We start from the raw sequence: 16,673 nt of genomic DNA, 5'->3' as shown, positions 1-16,673 counted from the left end.
AGGCTCACATCTTAATTAGCCAGCCTCCTTTAGAGTTCCTGAAGGATAAGAACTCCTCGTGGAGAATCTGGAGGACATCTCTGCTCTCTTGTGTGTATCTAGTTGTGAGTGGTACCTCTCACTACCCTGACCTATCCTGACCACTTTTGGGTCACACCCAATCTTGTTCTCTCCTTCCTAAGAGAAAGTAGTATTTTTCCTTGGGTTTTATTTCTTCTTCCAGGTTCATCCTGTCTTTCCTGAATCTTGTTTTCTGACACCCTCATATCCGAGTTTCTACTATTTAAGAGGACTCTGCCGAGTAAAGTCACGGGTCGTCTAAATTCCTAACATGTCTGGATAGCCTTGCGGTGCTGACATTTCTCAGACACTATGATTCCAGGGAATGTTGGCTCAGATTGGCTGTGCCCACTGAGCACCGTTATCGTGGTACCTGGTGGAGGGTTAAGCTTGTTCATGGGAAAAGTGGTGGGTTTAGAAAGTCATGGGGAGAAGAGCGTCTCGAGGACTGACGTAAAGGAGAAGGAAACAGAAGTCAAGCTCTGTCCCGGTCTTGCGTGACCTCACGTTTTTGTTTCAGTTCCTCTGCAGATATTTCTTGACAAACAGACAATAACGAGTTACAAATATGACCACCGGCTGAACTAGTCCATCATGCTGAGGCCTGATCTCTAGTTTAGAGATAAGCTGTCAAGCCATCTCTTTGGGGAATCTGACTGGGTTTTAAACCTGCCAGGAGAGGGCTGGCTCCTTGTCAAATCTCCTACAGAGTGTAAATGAACAATTTGAGCCACTGGGCTTTAGTGAACATTGTTTACATTGAGTATAAATTAAATGTTGGTTGACCTTAATGGAGTACCAGGTACTCATGAGAATGTTGATTCTTTTCCTGGGTAACACTCCAAAAATACTGGCCAGAATTCCTGTGCTCATTCGAGTTCAAAGCTGTCCCTTAGAGTACCAGAATGACTCGTTCATCGTGGAATGGCAAGGGGTCCAGGCTGGGGAGTTTTCCAGCCATTCTGGAGAAGTTAGCAGGGCTCGGTGTTGAAGAACTTCAGTCTGGGGGTGGTCATGGGAGTGAATCCATGTGCTGAGTGAGTGCTGTCGGTACAATCCCTTAACTTCTCTGTCTTCATTTTCCTTATCTGAAATACAGCTAAGTAACCATACGCTCTTCTCTGTGGGTACTACATTTGATTGCAAATAAGCAGAAACCAAAAATATTAGTGAAGTTTGTTTTGATCCCATGTATAAATCAGAAACATACAGTCCAGACCTAGGCTGGTGTCTGCATTCCATTAAATCCTCGGGGGGCCGAAGTTCATTTCAGCTCACCCAGACTGCTATCTTCTTTCTAGATGTCTTAGTCCTCTTTTTCTTCTTCTTCTAAAATAAAATGCCTGTGGGCAGTAAGAAGAGGCTTATTTATCTCATCATTTTGGTTGCTGAAAGTCTAAGAGTATATGGTGCCATTGGTTTGGCCTCACTGAGGCTCATGTCTGGGTCACCATCATGTGAACACTATCATAGAAGCGCTTACAGGAAGCAGAGCTCACATGGGGATTATAGGAGACCAAAGAGCACAAAGGACCACTCTTGTTCTTCTGTTACAACTCATTCTGTTGTGAACTTACTGGGGACTCTGTGTGTGTGTGTGTGTGTGTGTGTGTGTGTGTGTGTGTGTGTGTGTGTGTGTGCTGTAAGAATGACTTTAGTCTCATCTCAGAGCAGTACAACCAAGTGACCTAATTACTGTTTTAATCTCTATCCCTTAAAGATTCCACTACATTCCAACAAGGCTGAAGGGAACCACAGAGTCAGCGCAAGACACCCCAAGACCAAGTTCTCAGCCCAAAGGAGATATGTTTGCCCCAGAAGGACAAAAGGCAGGAATAAGGAACAAAGACAGGAGATAGAGGGAGACAGGGAAGGGGACAAAGGAGAGGGGAGAAAGGGGCAAAGGAGAGGTGGAAGGGGTATTTGTTATCCCAGGGACTGTCCCTGAATAGAGAGGAGACAGACATGGACCATAGGCAAATGGCCATCTATATAGGTAAAATGAGAAACCCTGTGTTAGGATGAGGAATTTAATTTTAATTGGGCACGTTGATTAGGTGAGTCAAAGGGGGCTTTTTAAGAAAAGATTTATTTATTTTCTGTATATGAATACACTATAGCTGTCTACAGACACACCAGAAGAGGACATCAGATCCCATTACAGATGGTTATAAGCCACCATGTGGTTGCTGGGAATTGAACTCCTGTCTTCTGGAAGAGCGGTCAGTGCTCTTAACCACCGAGCCATCTGTCTAGCCTCAAGGGGGTTTTTTGATAGGTGGACTTCAATACTGTGATAGCTGAACCTAGGTAGTCAGCCTCAGCATGAGGAAGTGGCCAAATAAGGGAACGAACCTTGATGGTTAGCTTTAAGAATGCAAGCTACTGTGTTTTAGTGAGGCAGAGGGAATGGGGGAGAAGGGCAAGGCCCGTCAGAGTCATGTTTGTGAGCTGGCTAGAGTCCCTTCCGAGACCACACTGAGGACCGAGCTTCCTACACATGAAACACACACTCAAACTGTGTCCAATCTCTGGCACCCAGGGAACAAAGTGAAAGAGATGAAGAAAGGGAAGGGTGTTCACTCCATTTTTAGGACAATTCTTGCAGCTGCTTATATTAATTGAGGCTGAGTCACGCAGAAGAGAGGATGGGAAATACTGACTTTATTCTGTGTGGTCTCTGTCTTAGCCTATTTCATGCTCTGTTATAATGAAGCTCCTGAGACCAGATAATTATAATGGGTAGAAATGCACTGGCTTATGTTTCTAGAGGTCTGGTGAGGGTCTTACAGCTACACTACCACATAGCGATAGAAGAGAGCACGAAGGGGACCACACTTAACATTTTCTGTTCATTTGTTTGTTTATTTGTCTTTGTTTTATTGAGATAAGGTTTCACTATGTAGCTCTGGCTGTCCTGGAACTTGCTATGCACATGGGTAGACCAGGCTGGTGTAGAACAGAGATTCACCTGCCTTTACCTCTGCCTCCCAAGTGCTGTGATTAAACATTAAGGTGTGAACCACTACTCCCAGCTATACTCACAATTTTAAATCTCTCTCTCTCTCTCTCTCTCTCTCTCTCTCTCTCTCTCTCTCTCTCACACACACACACACACACACACACACACACACAGGGGGGGGGATTTTTTAGGACACTGTCCATCAAGGTCCTAATCCCTTAGTGCTTAATATACAATTTTATTTTAGAATGAGTTTGAAGGGAACAGGCATTCATTTACTTAAGCTATACCAGCTGTATGCATAGCCAATGATTCTGTGATCCTGGGAAAAAGGAACAACATCAGAGGGACAAGTGGGAATCTCTACCTCACACGCATACGGGGATATACAGTGGGGATTACATGAGACCAGGAGATACCTTATAAACTAATAGTGTGGTTCAACGGGGAGTTCCTTCATCATCTCCATCTTTAGGAACAAGGGAAGGTGTGAGGAAGGATCCCGGACCCCTTTCTCATCTACCACAGGCCTTCTTGGGAAGGAGAACTCTGAGTCGCCGAAGATCCCACGCCCTGGTAACTGGCACTTTCCCCTTCTGTCCTACGCAGGAGCAGATCTTGTGATTAATGAAGTGATGTGGTGGGATCATGGGGTATACTATTGCACCATCGAGGCTCCAGGAGACACATCGGGAGACCCAGATAAGGAGGTGAAGCTCATCGTGCTGCGTAAGTGCTGCTGCAGCTCTCTCAGGCCAGCCATCAATATATATTGCGTGCAAAAGTACCTACCAATAGCAGCGAAACAGAAACAAAGAGATCTGTCATTGGACTGGAAGTCTCTGGTGGTCTCTTAGTAGAGCTAAACTTCAACTCAACTTCTTCTTCTTCTTCTTCTTCTTCTTCTTCTTCTTCTTCTTCTTCTTCTTCTTCTTCTTCTTCTTTTTATTACTATTACTACTACTACTACTATTATTATCATTATTATTGTCAGTATGTCACAATGTCACATCTAGGTCAATGACTGTATTTACTAGTGTCTTGTGAGACTGGTTCTCAACCTGTACATTGAACAACTCTTTCACGGGATCACCTAAGACCTTTGGAAAACACAGATATTTATATTACAATTCGTAACAGTAGTAAAATTACAGTTATGAAGCAGCAATGAAAAAAATTTTATGGTTGGGGGTCAGCACACCGTGAGAAACTGTATAAAGGGTCACGGTTTAGAGAGGTTGAGAACCACGGGTCTAGAAGGTTGGAGTGGAGACATCCCTCTGATGATTTAGTTCATTCCCTTTCGGTTTCTCTCCATGGCAGATTGGCTGACAGTGATCTTCATCATCCTTGGAGCCCTCCTTCTCCTGCTGCTGATTGGTGTGTGCTGGTGCCAGTGTTGTCCGCAGTATTGCTGCTGCTACATCCGCTGCCCCTGCTGTCCCACCCACTGTTGCTGTCCCGAGGAAGGTGAGAGAACAGGGCAGCAGTGGGTTGGTCCTGATAGCACACACGCTCAATACCCCAAGTATCTTAGGTCAAAGTTCCTGGCTCTTCTGGGATCCCCTTTATGCCTTCTTCCTTTCCAGGCTCAGAAGACTTGAGCTGTACCTGTAAATGATTTCCAAAAACACTCTAAAGCCACAAGGAAGGTGGCCAATAACAGGGTTTCTACCTACAAAGTTCTCTTTTTCGTAAGCAGATGGATTTGGATCATCTGTTTTAAATGAGTTTTCCTTTTTGTGTATTTGAGCAATTCAACTCTTCTCTCCTAGGTCAGAAGTGGAATAAAAAATTCCAGCACTTGGGGCTGGGGATTTAGCTCAGTGGTAGAGCGCTTACCTAGGAAGCGCAAGGCCCTGGGTTCGGTCCCCAGCTCCGAAAAAAAAAAAAAAAAAAAATTCCAGCACTCTAACCATGCCTTGGTCTTTTGGGCAACCTGTCTTCATCCCAAAGCTCTCTAGAGACCCAGCCACCAGTCATCTAATTCGTTCACGGAAGATACTCATCATTCACACACACACACACACACACACACACACACACACACACTCACACAAGAATAAAAATGTAATAAGATGATAATTACCCTAAAATTTAAAGCTGCAGAATAGATGAGAACAGAGGAAGAAATGAGAGAGTGGTCTATAAAATTCTTTCCTTAGTAAATAGATGGCTGTCAAATCAACTAACTATAACTGGAAGTTTTCTTTTAGCATATTTGTTTTAAGTAACACTTCCTTTTCCCGATGATGTAAAGTATCATGTGGTAGAAAAATCTGAGAAATTAAAACATAAAAAAAGAAGAAGACAAAGCCAAGTCCCCAGAGACAATCAACCAGTCTTGTCATCTCGGTCCATGTGGAGGAAGAAAGTTTGAAAGGAAAACATGACGATTACTCATGATGATAGACACCCAACTTAATCTATGATGTCAAGGTCAGTGGTCTGAATCTGGTTTCAGGCCTGTGCTCAAAGATTGCCTAGTGTTTACAGGAAAAGAGAAATAACTTTCATTGCATGCTTGTTCTATGTGTGTCCTTTGTGTCCACTTCCCCACTGAATCCTCCCCACAGCCACCAAAGTCATATGTCATCATCATTTCATGGGCTAGGTCAGAGCAGTCCCAGAGCTCAGAGGTATCTGTCATGCATGCACAGTGTTAAGCCTCTGACCTGTGTCTGTGTGTCCCATGTAGGAAATTAGCTGAGGTTATATAAACTCTGAGAAGAGGAGAAAATAGGGAGAACTCAACATGAGTCTAAGGAGCTTCCTACCTCTCAGGGGCCTTTATGGAGAAGCCACTGTCATGAGAATAGTCCCATGTGAGATGAGATGAGTCCTTACTGGAAGACTCCTTAGAGCACAGGGCAGTAGCAGCAGGCAGAACCGAGGCAAAACTAGCATGGATGATGGATGCATCCCATCAGTGAGCTGAGAAGCAAAGGCTTGGCTTCTCTTTATTAAAAGGGCCATTTGCTCTTTTAATAGGACTGATGAAAACGAAGGACAGCTGACCATAAGTGAAGGCCCTTGGACTTGATCAGCCAAGTTCACTTTTTAACTTTCCTGACAAATTTGGTGAGAAGGTGAATTGGAGTGGCAGGAAATGGTCACCGAGAGATCTCTGAATAGGGGAAATATTCTGGTGCTGTTTTTTTTTTGTTTATTTGTGTTTTGTTTTGGCCAAAATAGCCCCAAGAATGTTTATAAGCAAGGAACCGGAAGAGAATAACTGGAAGCCCCACTTAAGAAGTTGGGTGCTCATGGATGGGTGTCTTTACCCTTGGAGGCAACATCAGGTCTCTACCAAGGAAGAGCTAGCCTTAAAAAGGAAAGAGGCAAGAGCGGAGGCAGCCTGAGCTCTGAAGAGAGAGGTCACTGCATGTGGAGGACAGTCAGTGTATGAGGGAGCCCACAGCAAGTCAAAGTACAGTGCCAGAGACAGCTCAGTGGCTTTCATGGGTGCCCTGAGTTCAGTCGCTGTGTCACACACAAACAAACAAATAAATATGCCAGATGCAGAAGGAAGCCTCTGGAACGATGTCACAGATCCTCGAACATTTCCCACCACAGCCCATGTCCCCAGCCAGTTCTCACCTCCCTGAGCTGTAACGGGAGGTTAGAGAGAACGACGAATTGGTGCTAACTTTTAGTAGATCCAGATAATCCACCGAGTACTGGCAAACAACCGTCATGGGACTTAAAGGTGAAAGGGTTTGGGACTGAAGACTTTTTTTGTTGTTCTCTTCTCTCTGAGTTACTTGCCGCCCCTCCCCGAGAGACTCCCTCTCTATATATAGCTGGACAGAGTGAGAAGTGGAAAGATTTCTCCAGTCACACAGACCTTGGTGATCTGGAATCCTAGCGGTTGGCTTCCTGTGAGGGCTGGTTCCTGTCCTTCACAAAGCAGAAGTAAAGCTCAAGGGGACTCGAGCAATGGGGGGCCTAGGAGCAGGACCGGCAGGTTCAAGGGAACCATCCCCCAAAGAAAGCCCATCCTGAGGAGGGTTACTCGAAGTCCAAAGTCTGTCTCTGCTGGTGGATTTCTGAGGCTAAAATGGCAAGAGTTCAAAAGGGGTATGGCGTTCCCAAAAGCTCCCAAGGTGTTGGAAATATGACTGACCAGCGAGGAAAGGCAAAGGAGGGAGAGGCCATGGGGTAACAGGAAGGTAAAGGTCAGGCCGGCTTCTGTGACAGTGGAGAGGTGGATGTATGGAATGGTAGCCAGTCATGGACAAGGGAATTTGGAAGGTCTCTGGGGACACTGGGGGGGGAGAAGTTTAGGTTTCAGAGGCTGATGAAGTGTCATTTCTGTCCCTAGTAGATTGCCTTAAACATTATACCCTGGGTTTTCTCCTGGAGCTAAGGAGCTAGGAAATAATTTATTATGATAACAATGAGGGTCTCTACTGACTTACCTGTTGTCCATTCCATGGGTTTTTGCCTCTTAACTCCAGCAACTCTGTGAAAGATCTGTCTAGCTCAGAGACTCTGAAAACTCAGAGCTGCGCAGCTAGAATAGCCAGGAAGGTTGATGTCCACCTGACCCTCAGAACCTTTGTTTAAAGAAGTCTGTGCCTGGCACTCTTGTTCCTCAAAACTGTCCTCAAGCAGCCAGTTCCAAGCTGACAGAAAAGGCATCTGCACTCGCTGTGGGATGTCAGGTTGGAATGCAACTTCTGTGATCTCAGCTTCCTCTATTTCCCGCATTAAAAGACATCTCCAGGCGTGGTGGCCCCTGCCTGTAATCTTAGTTCTCAGGGGGTGAGGTAGGAAGATCATTAAGTTTGGTGCCAACCTGGACTATGGAGTAAGATTCTGTTTCAAAACACAGAGAAGAGCTGGGTGAGGAGAGAACGGTTAGCTTGCTCACACAAAATAGTTGCTGTACTGATGGTGGCCAGTAGAGGGGGCTGATAAGCCCCCTACTCCTGCCTCCTTTGAGACTGGAGTGCTGTGGGTTGGTATTAAGGTGTGGCAACTCTAGGAGAGCCTTCGAGTGTGGTGCGTTTGATTTCTTCCTAGCAGGGCTGTGACTCACTTATGGGGCTGGAGCTCCGGACTCTTCTGGGGGCTCTGTGGCAACCACTTCCTGTTGTGTTAGAACATGGCCTCTCAGTGGCCTCAGCAGACCTCCCACAAGATGTAGCTGGGTACAGAATACCACCTTCTGCCCGGCTCTTCTGGGTAGAGCTGTGCGGTTTTACAGCAAACCCTGAAGTTGGTGAGACTACCGGGCTGGAAGCCTGTCACAGTTTGTGTAAGCACAGCGGGCATCTGCTCCACGCATGGATAGGCAGAGCCTTTGGGAGTCAAGTAGTACTCAGCCACGATCACCTCGAAATGGAAACCCAGGAACAAAAACAAAGTTTTAATTGCAATTTGCTGCAGACTGCGTGCTTCAGAACAGCTGTACCCTATAGGGAACTGAAATGACATTCCATAGCCCCTTCGTGCTGCTTTTTTGCACCGTTCCCCCAGGAAGGGAGTATTTCCTTCTATTTGCCTGGCCCACACCTTACTGAGGGGAAACCCCAGCAGCTAGTGAAGAAGAATAAAAAGGAACCACTACAATGCACTTCAGTTTTAGGTGTCGTTGCCCTTCGTCCCATGAGTTTTTTTTCCACCCAGGGCTGGTGTTCCAGCTAGAAACATCCTTAAGGCTCACACCACAGTCTTGTGCTTCCCCTCAGAACAAACGGCCCTGAGCTTGCCCTGCAGGCTCAAGAGCTGCCAGGCTGGTTCACGGCCTCCTCTAAGCCTTTACTATGTGGGGCATTTCTGTGTGACCCGAAGTTTGATTGACAGCCTATGCCCTTTGGGTGACCTGGAGAGCAAGTAACACAGAGACATGTTTTGAGGATAGAAAGTTGGGTTTTTAGAAATAAACTTTCCTGGGGGTGTGAGAGATGTAGTTTTCAATATAGGAAATCCACTCCCAGCCCCTTGCTAAAGACATAGCCCCTAAACTCTTGTTTCCATGCAAGATAGGTAAGAACGGGCTCCAAGGTGAGAAGCCGGAAGCACAGACCACGTGGGAGGGGTGGGACTGGCTAAGGGTCTGTGTTTCTCCTTCTTCCCCTGCAGCCCTGGCCCGCCACCGCTACATGAAGCAGGTACAGGCCCTAGGTCCTCAGATGATGGAAAAACCCCTGTACTGGGGGGCGGACAGGAGCTCCCAAGTTTCATCTTATGCAATGAACCCGCTGCTGCAGCGAGGTAAACTTTGTCAGAAAGTCATGGGAGTGGGAGGGCAGAGGGTGAGGGCAGAGGTGTGGTCTGCCAAGGAGCATGCACACTAATGGGGTGTCTTTCGATGGAGGGTGTGGGGGAGTGGAATCCGGCTTACTAACGTGACATTTTGATGCCCTGGTTCCTAGGAGGGTATTTGGGACCAGCAGTTCAGTGTGCTCCGTCCTTATTTTTATTCAGATCTGTCCTTACGGTCCAGCCTTCCACAGATGCCAATGACCCAGATGGCCGCTCACCCTCCCGTGGCCAATGGCGTCTTGGAATATTTGGAGAAAGAATTGCGGAACCTCAACCCAGCCCAGCCTCTGCCTCCGGATCTCAGAACCAAATCTGGTCACCCTTGCAGCATGCTCTCTTCCCTGGGCTCCGCCGAGGTTGTGGAACGCAGAGTCATCCACCTGCCCCCACTGATCAGAGACCCACTGCCCTCCAGGACCAGCAACTCCTCACACCAGCAGCGGCTCAATCCTGTTCCTTCCAGACCCCGGGATCCGAGTGAGGGCCGGAGGCAGCGCAATCACTCGGATTTCCTCCGAGAACTCCAGGACCGGGGGATGAGACCCTGGGCCCCCGGGAGAGGGGAGCTGGACCCCCATTGGAGTGGGAGACACCACCGCTCTAGGCCTAGCGAGTCCTCCATGCCCTGGTCAGACTGGGACAGCCTGAGCGAATGTCCCTCGTCCAGTGAGGCTCCTTGGCCCTCCAGACGACCAGAGCCCCGGGAAGGATCCCAGAGACATGGGAGACGCAGGCATCGCAGCTACTCACCTCCCCTACCCTCGGGCCCCAGTTCTTGGAGCTCTGAAGAGGAGAAAGAGTCGCTGCCTAGGAACTGGGGTGCCCAGCGACGTCACCATCGCCGCAGCCGCCGCCGCTCACAGTCTCCAAACTGGCTGGAGGAGAAACCACCCAGCTACCGCTCACTGGATGTGACTCCAGGCAAGAACAACATGAAAAAGGGGAATGTGGAGAGGCGCTTGGTGAGCCTGGGGCATCCTGTGGAGGGTCGGGCATGATCAGAGAGGCTCCTTAGTTTGTGGTCTTAGCCACATCTGACACAGGTCCAGCAGAGTTTTCTGCGTAACTGTCCCAGCAGGCTGGAGTACTGCCTTTTTTTGGAATGAAAAGGTCAAGTCAGTGCAGGGTGCAGAAGAGGCCCAAAGGGTCTTCTCTGCCTCAGTGTCGCTTCAGCTATCTTCTCTGCCCTTGGAGGCAGGTCAGGAGGGTTCTGCTGGTGCGCAGGTAAAGAACTAAGGCTCAGAATGACTAAGCACCCCGTGGTGGAGAGCTGGACGTCTGGTTCCAGCTGCGGCCCTGGACCTTGACTTGGCAACCTTTTTTTTTTTTTTCTTTCTCATAGGCCAGGTTAGAAACAGGCAAGAGGAGCTGTGAATGTTTAAGTGAACATCAACAGTGCTGTGTGTGAGGATGAGCTCTTCCTGGTGTGCCCGGGAATCCAACCAACCCTGGCATCCTCCTTATGAGTAAAACTTTAGAGTGTTGTGACTACTGAAGGTTCCAGTCATTATTTAGCACTCTAAAGGGGGAGCACAGGAGGATAGACGCCCACAGTACCTCTAGCCTCCCTCCCTTCCTCCCTCCCACCCTCCCACCCTTCCTCCCTCCCACCCTTCCTTCCTTCCTTCCTTCCTTCCTTCCTTCCTTCCTTCTTTCTTCTCTCTTTTTAGAGGTATGATTTTTTATTTTTCTACCATGTATGAATATTGAAGATATTTTTATTGGATTTTTAAATTTACACTTCAAATGTTATCTCCTTTCCCGGTTTCCCCTCCAGAAACCCTCTATCCTATCCCCTTTCCCCCTGCTTCTATGAGGATGCCCTCCCACCCACCCACCCACCCGACTCCCCGCCCTAGAGGATTTTTTTAATGCAGGTATAATGGTCTTTAGTAATGCCAGCACTCAGAACTGCCACGAGTTCAAAGCTAGCTTTATCTACTGTATAAGATGCTATCTCAAAAGCACCAAGACTTTAAGGAACCGTTTGATAATTAGCTCACCCAGGTGAGAGCTTATACTTTATAAAAATATTCCACTACTGCTCAAACATAAACAAACTACTTACTCAGAAGCACCTTACAGGCTACCCGTGACCAAACCCATTTCCTCATCTTCTTCTGCTGAGACAGTTAGGGCTCAGGAAGCTCTGAGGGGAAGCCCCAGAGGCAGGGCATCATCTAAGAACAGCAGTCTCTTACGGGCTTTGAAGGACACAATTATCAGTATGTGTGTGTGTATGTATGTATGTATGTATGTATGTATGTATGTATGTATCCCAAACACAGGTGTGCAAAGGAGCAAGCCAGGGTGGGGTGCAAACTGAAATGGAAGAGTGGAGCGGGGGAGACAGTGTGGCCCAGAAGGAAGGGTGCTTCTGAGATCATCAATGGCAGCTGTGTCACTTTCTCACAAGTGTCTAATGGACGCTGAGGTCAGCAAGCAGCAGTGAGAACAGCGTGAGGCACAGGCTGTGTCCATTTTGCATGTGTCCTGTACTCCACACAGCAGCCCTGTACTGTAAGGCCCATTTTGAGTTAAAGATTTGTGTGCCAATGGCCCACTGCCCTAGTCTGGCCCCTCACATGTCCTTTTGACTGTCTCAGCAAAGCTTAAGGAGTGACCTCATCCACACACATTACAGTTGCTTCTTTGTAAGGTACTCAGTAGAATGAATCCTGGAAGAAAGCACAGGGCCTGTCAAAGCCAGGGTGCCTAGAGCCACTGTCACATGGTGACCTTTCTCATGTAGTGACTAAGTGTGCCTCTTCTTTTTAGAAAATGAAATATATGATTTTCAAGTTTTTGGCTCCAAAATCAGAGCCCCATTTTTCTCTAAGTTACCTGGTTCTCTTCTTTATCTTCTTCCAGTTACAGTATGTAACCCTTCTAAGCCTTAGAATCTAAGGGAAGGGTAGAAGACATTATGCTCTAGATGACAGAGCCATCTAGAGTCCTCATAAGGCTCAGAACAGTTGAATAACAAGGGCAAAGCACACAGCGATAGAAAGAGAAGCCGCCGTTTGAACGGAGCCCTCTGGTTCTCGATTGGTAAGCCACGCTGTTTCCTTAGACAGAAGGCAATCACTGAAATCCATAATACTTTCTAGCAACTATGGCTTCCTAATTTTTCCCTAGCATCAGTGCTTTGTTTTTGAAATCAAGATGTGAACAAGAAGTCATTCTACTACTATTTTCATATATAAAGTTGTCTTTGAGAAGAAAAGATTTTCGTCTAAAATATCACTGAATTGCACTCAACCTTCTTTGTATATTCTAACACTGCCCATAGGCCCTGGACCAAAGCTTGCATTTGCAGATTAGCTCATTTTAAGGGTGTAACATGTTGCCTTTCCAGCTCTGTGATCCGCTGAGCGCTTCCTGCCCAGATTACTGAAGGCATTGGAGCTTGCCATTTTCAATACTGCAGTTTGGCCACTAGATGGCGACTTTCGACTTCGTGCCACTTGCAGTTTCTCTGGTCCTTTCATTAAGAGAAAGTGTCACTGTTAAATCAGGCTTTATGAGCAACAGGTTTACCATAACTTTAAAATTCAAATACTCAGAGAAATAGGAAACAAACTAAATATCTTTAGGCTCACTCGGAGCCTTCTCCCTCGAGAGTAATGTTTAGTAAATATACACAAGTGTGTGCTTCTGTGCACACAACCGCCTGGTAATGTAAAACAGGTAAGATGCGCTCTCTGCTCAGCGCTCAGAGAAACACAGACATTGTGCTGTCTGTGGGAGCGCCTGCTCAGCTGACTTCAGCTGAAGCCTTTCACTCAGTCAAACTGAAGCTTTCTACTCTTCAGGCTGAATGATCCTTGTGTTTCTAAGCCCTTTCAGACTATCTCTCTTTCCAATCTTGCCCTAATAGAATGAGTTCCAAGACACTCTGGCATCTTCAAAACTTGGCCCATATGCATCTAGTCTAGTGAGGAGAAAGCCACGGTGTTTGTTTCTGGACTAACCTCTAATGCTCTATAGTGAATACCAGGTGTTATATATATATATTTTTGCCTTAAATTCTTTATTAGTAAAAAAAATGTATTTGGATCTGCAATCTTTTACTGTGAGCATCCCTCAATCGTGCCAGGTCTTCCTGAACAGAGAGTCCCTTTGTTTCTTTTCATGGTTGTCCTCCCTTGCAGAGAACCTTCACTCCAGAGTTTTCTGATTAGAAACCTTGGCCCTTAACACTTACTTTCCTCATAATAAGAAAGGAGTTTTTGAAGCACTATAATGGACATACCTATGCGTATCTTTAGGACTGTTCATTACAGGTAGGGTGCCTTCCCTTCTCAAGTGAGACAGAGATGCTCTCATTCCTGAACTCCAGCTGTAGACTTTCAGAAATGTAATCAAATGACCTCCCCCTCCCCCACCTCCCTGACATGCGTGGAGAGGTTTGAGAAGCATATATCAAATGAGAAAACAACAAAACCCAAACAGACCCACAAGTAACTAGAGATCCTTTGAAGCAAAGCCATTGAGTTTGTTCTGGAAAAGTATGAAAAATAACTCTAGAGGAATACTGAAGTATGAAGCTAAGGAAAGGGGCAGAGAGGAGTGGTTCAGAATGTAATCGGGGACAGAGCTGTCTTTATGGTAAGTAGAGATGAACTGGGAAGTGGAAAGAAAGCCTGTTCTTTGGTCTACTAAAGCCTTGGATTGGCGTTATTCCAAAAACAACAGTGAGAGGCAGAGTGAATACGATTAGAAATTTTCAGAAATCGACAGTGTTTGAGGAAGGCCATTGTGAGGAAAAGGATGGCCCCACAAAAGGTCAAGAAATACAGGATGCACCACTTGGTGGGTTAGACCCGCTCACCTTGGGAATCGAATATTCGGGCTATCAATTGAGCTGAATGTAGCTTTTGTGTTCTTGTTCCTCAGGAGAGGGAGAGCTCCCATAGCGGACGGAGCGTGGTCATTTAGTCTCCAGGCCTCATACTGCTTCTTGGATCGCACGTGTCAGCATCACCAACATTTCTGGCTGCCTCGGGAGGGACACCATACATCTGTGTCTCACAGTTTGGGTGTAGATTCTAAGAATCAGATAGAAGAGTTTTCAAAACAGGTGTTTGTGGGATTAATACCAAGCTTTATTTATCCCTTTTCACACCCTCTGTCTATTACATGGTCTCCGACTTGTAAGGGATCCTAGCTAGGATAGGATCCCTCAGAAACACAGCAACCCAGAGTGTTCCAGTAGGTCAAGGTGCTCCGGACCAAGGCATTCTCATAACTACAACTCAGGAATCTTTAAGAGGAAATCAAACGTGTTCCAGGAACAGGAAACCTATGGAATATTATGAGCAAGTGCCCGTGGGAACTCCCTGCCCTCTCTGGAACTTCTTGAGGGATTTTCCACAATAAGCATCCCCACCTGTGGTCCTGAGCATTCCTGAGTTCCCAACCCAAGCAAGAGAGCAAGTGTGAAACTTCTATATCTCTGTGCCTTTCACAGACTGTTTAATGCAACTCTGGGAAACCACAGGGAACCAATTGTTCACCAACCGAGCGTGTTCTCATTTCTTTTTTTCTTTCTTCTTGTTCCTTTCCCCTATATTTAATTGGTTTTCTTCCATATGATACTATAATAATGCTAAAATCACCTTAAGTACTTTCAAGCACCATACAGTATAAACAAGAAAATTAATGTAACGGGCTGAAGATTCCATTTCAAATAAATATCTGCTTTTCTACCCTGAGTTTCTACTTCTATTCATTGATTTAAGCTTCTGGTAAAGCTCAGAGATGAATCAGGCCAGGCTAGGTAGTTCCAAGAACTGCCCTTCTCCAGGACTGCTGAATGTTTCAGGGTTGTGATGTCCCAAGTGTTAGCATCTAGGTGGGTTTGGCCACTCACAGAATCCCAGGAGGAAAGAGCTGAGCCTTTCCTGTGTGCAATGGGGCTATCACTGCTTCCCATTTTCATATAGCTGCTTTGCAGATATACTTATGATTGATGTGTAGGCTTTCTCTGAGTAGACTGGAAGGAGATGGTCCCAACATTATTGATATTGTAGAAGACCAGCAATATCCCTGTCTGTCTGGTCATGACCTCAATTTAGAGTTAATGTATCAACCCATCCATTTTTTTCTCCATAATTAAAAGTGAAAAAAATAGACTAAATTCCTGTTTGGCAGGGGTTATTTTCAGGATTTTTGAAATCTGAACTAAAATTAGGAAGAGAAAAAGATGGCTAATGTAGGTGTAAGAATGAGTGGGTTTTGCTACTCTGGTGTAGAAAATACCATATAACATACAACACAAGCTTACTTCTTAGTAAAGTGTGTGTGTGTGTGTGTGTGTGTGTGTGTGTGTGTACATATACACACATATGTATAAAGGAAGAATCTAACATATTAATATATACATTAGATTCTTCTTTTATACAAAACACCTCAATCATAATTTTCTTTTCCTCCATTCTTCTTCTGACACTCCCCCTTTCCTAGGATCCACTCCCCCTCCATTTCCCAGAAAATCAGAAAAAAGCAGGCCTTCAAGGGACAGCAACCACCCAGGACAAAACAAAATACAAGGCAAGGCAAAGCCCTCACAGTGAAGCTGGACAAGTTAACCCAACAGGAAGAAAAGGGTCCCAAGAGCAGGCAAAAGAGTCAGAGACTCCCCCGCTCCCACAGTTAGTAGTCCCATGAGACACCACGCTAATAAGCTCAACATATACACAAAGGATCCTGTGCAGACCCATGCAGGCACCATGCTTGCTACTCCAGTCTCTGTGAGATCATCTGATCCCTGCTTAGTTGTTTCAGTGGGCCACGTCTTCCTGGTGTCCTCCATCCTCTCTGACTTCTAAAATCCTTCAGCCCCCTCTTCTATAGAACTACCTGAGGGAAGGGACACAATGGAGACCTTCTATTTGTCCTCTTTCTCCTCATAATGTCTGGCTGTGGATTTGCTCCCATCTGATGCAGAGGAAACTGCTCTGATGACAACTGGACAAATATGAGTATAGCAAAATATCGTTAGGGATCATTTCACTGATTTGTTTTTGGATCAGTCATGTTTGGTTCTACCCTAGGTCTCTGTGCTAAGCAGCCTCCAGTTTCTGGTCATACAAGCAGTATTAGGCCTGGACTCCCTCTCGGGAGTAGACCTCAAGTTAAATCAGGCATTGGTTGGCCACCCCACAAGTTCTGTGACTACCATTGTCCCAGCATACCTTTCAGGCAAGACAGAATATTGGTTGATGGTTCTGTGGCTGGGTTGCTACCCACAGCCTGTAGAGTACCTTCTCAAGCCAAAGAGATTGGAAGGCAAGGGTGCAGGCTCCATGCAGGCATCACCTCAGCCTCTCCATAATCAGTGAGCTGTGTGGATGTTGTCCTTGACAATGCTCCA

General features: G+C 46.3%; 1 protein-coding gene across 6 annotated transcripts in view; it reads left to right on the top strand.

The window, feature by feature from the left end:
* The window catches only part of Ildr1 (immunoglobulin-like domain containing receptor 1), a 56,367-nt gene that overhangs the window by 18,117 nt on the left and 21,577 nt on the right, over positions 1-16,673 (top strand). Inside the window, exons 4-8 of one of the 6 annotated variants that reach the window (XR_015632760.1) lie at positions 3,632-3,751; positions 4,346-4,492; positions 9,113-9,244; positions 9,477-10,216; positions 14,195-15,012. Coding sequence is in view for 3 of the 6 variants with exons in the window: in NM_001127536.3 (NP_001121008.2) it covers positions 3,632-3,751; positions 4,346-4,492; positions 9,113-9,244; positions 9,458-10,257; positions 14,195-14,236 (1,241 nt within the window). In the remaining 3 variants the exon portion in view is untranslated. Of the gene's footprint in view, positions 1-3,631; positions 3,752-4,345; positions 4,493-9,112; positions 9,245-9,457; positions 10,258-14,194; positions 15,013-16,673 lie in introns of those variants that run through there. The other 5 variants (XR_015632759.1, XM_087576222.1, NM_001127536.3 and 2 more) reach the window with 5 other exon arrangements.

This window comes from Rattus norvegicus, chromosome 11, assembly GCF_021556685.1.
Source record: "Rattus norvegicus strain SHRSP/BbbUtx chromosome 11, alternate assembly SHRSP_T2T, whole genome shotgun sequence".
NCBI classification, from domain to species: Eukaryota; Metazoa; Chordata; class Mammalia; order Rodentia; family Muridae; genus Rattus; species Rattus norvegicus.
The sequence above is the reverse complement of the archived record's forward strand: the minus strand, read 5'-3'. Positions and strand labels throughout refer to the sequence as shown.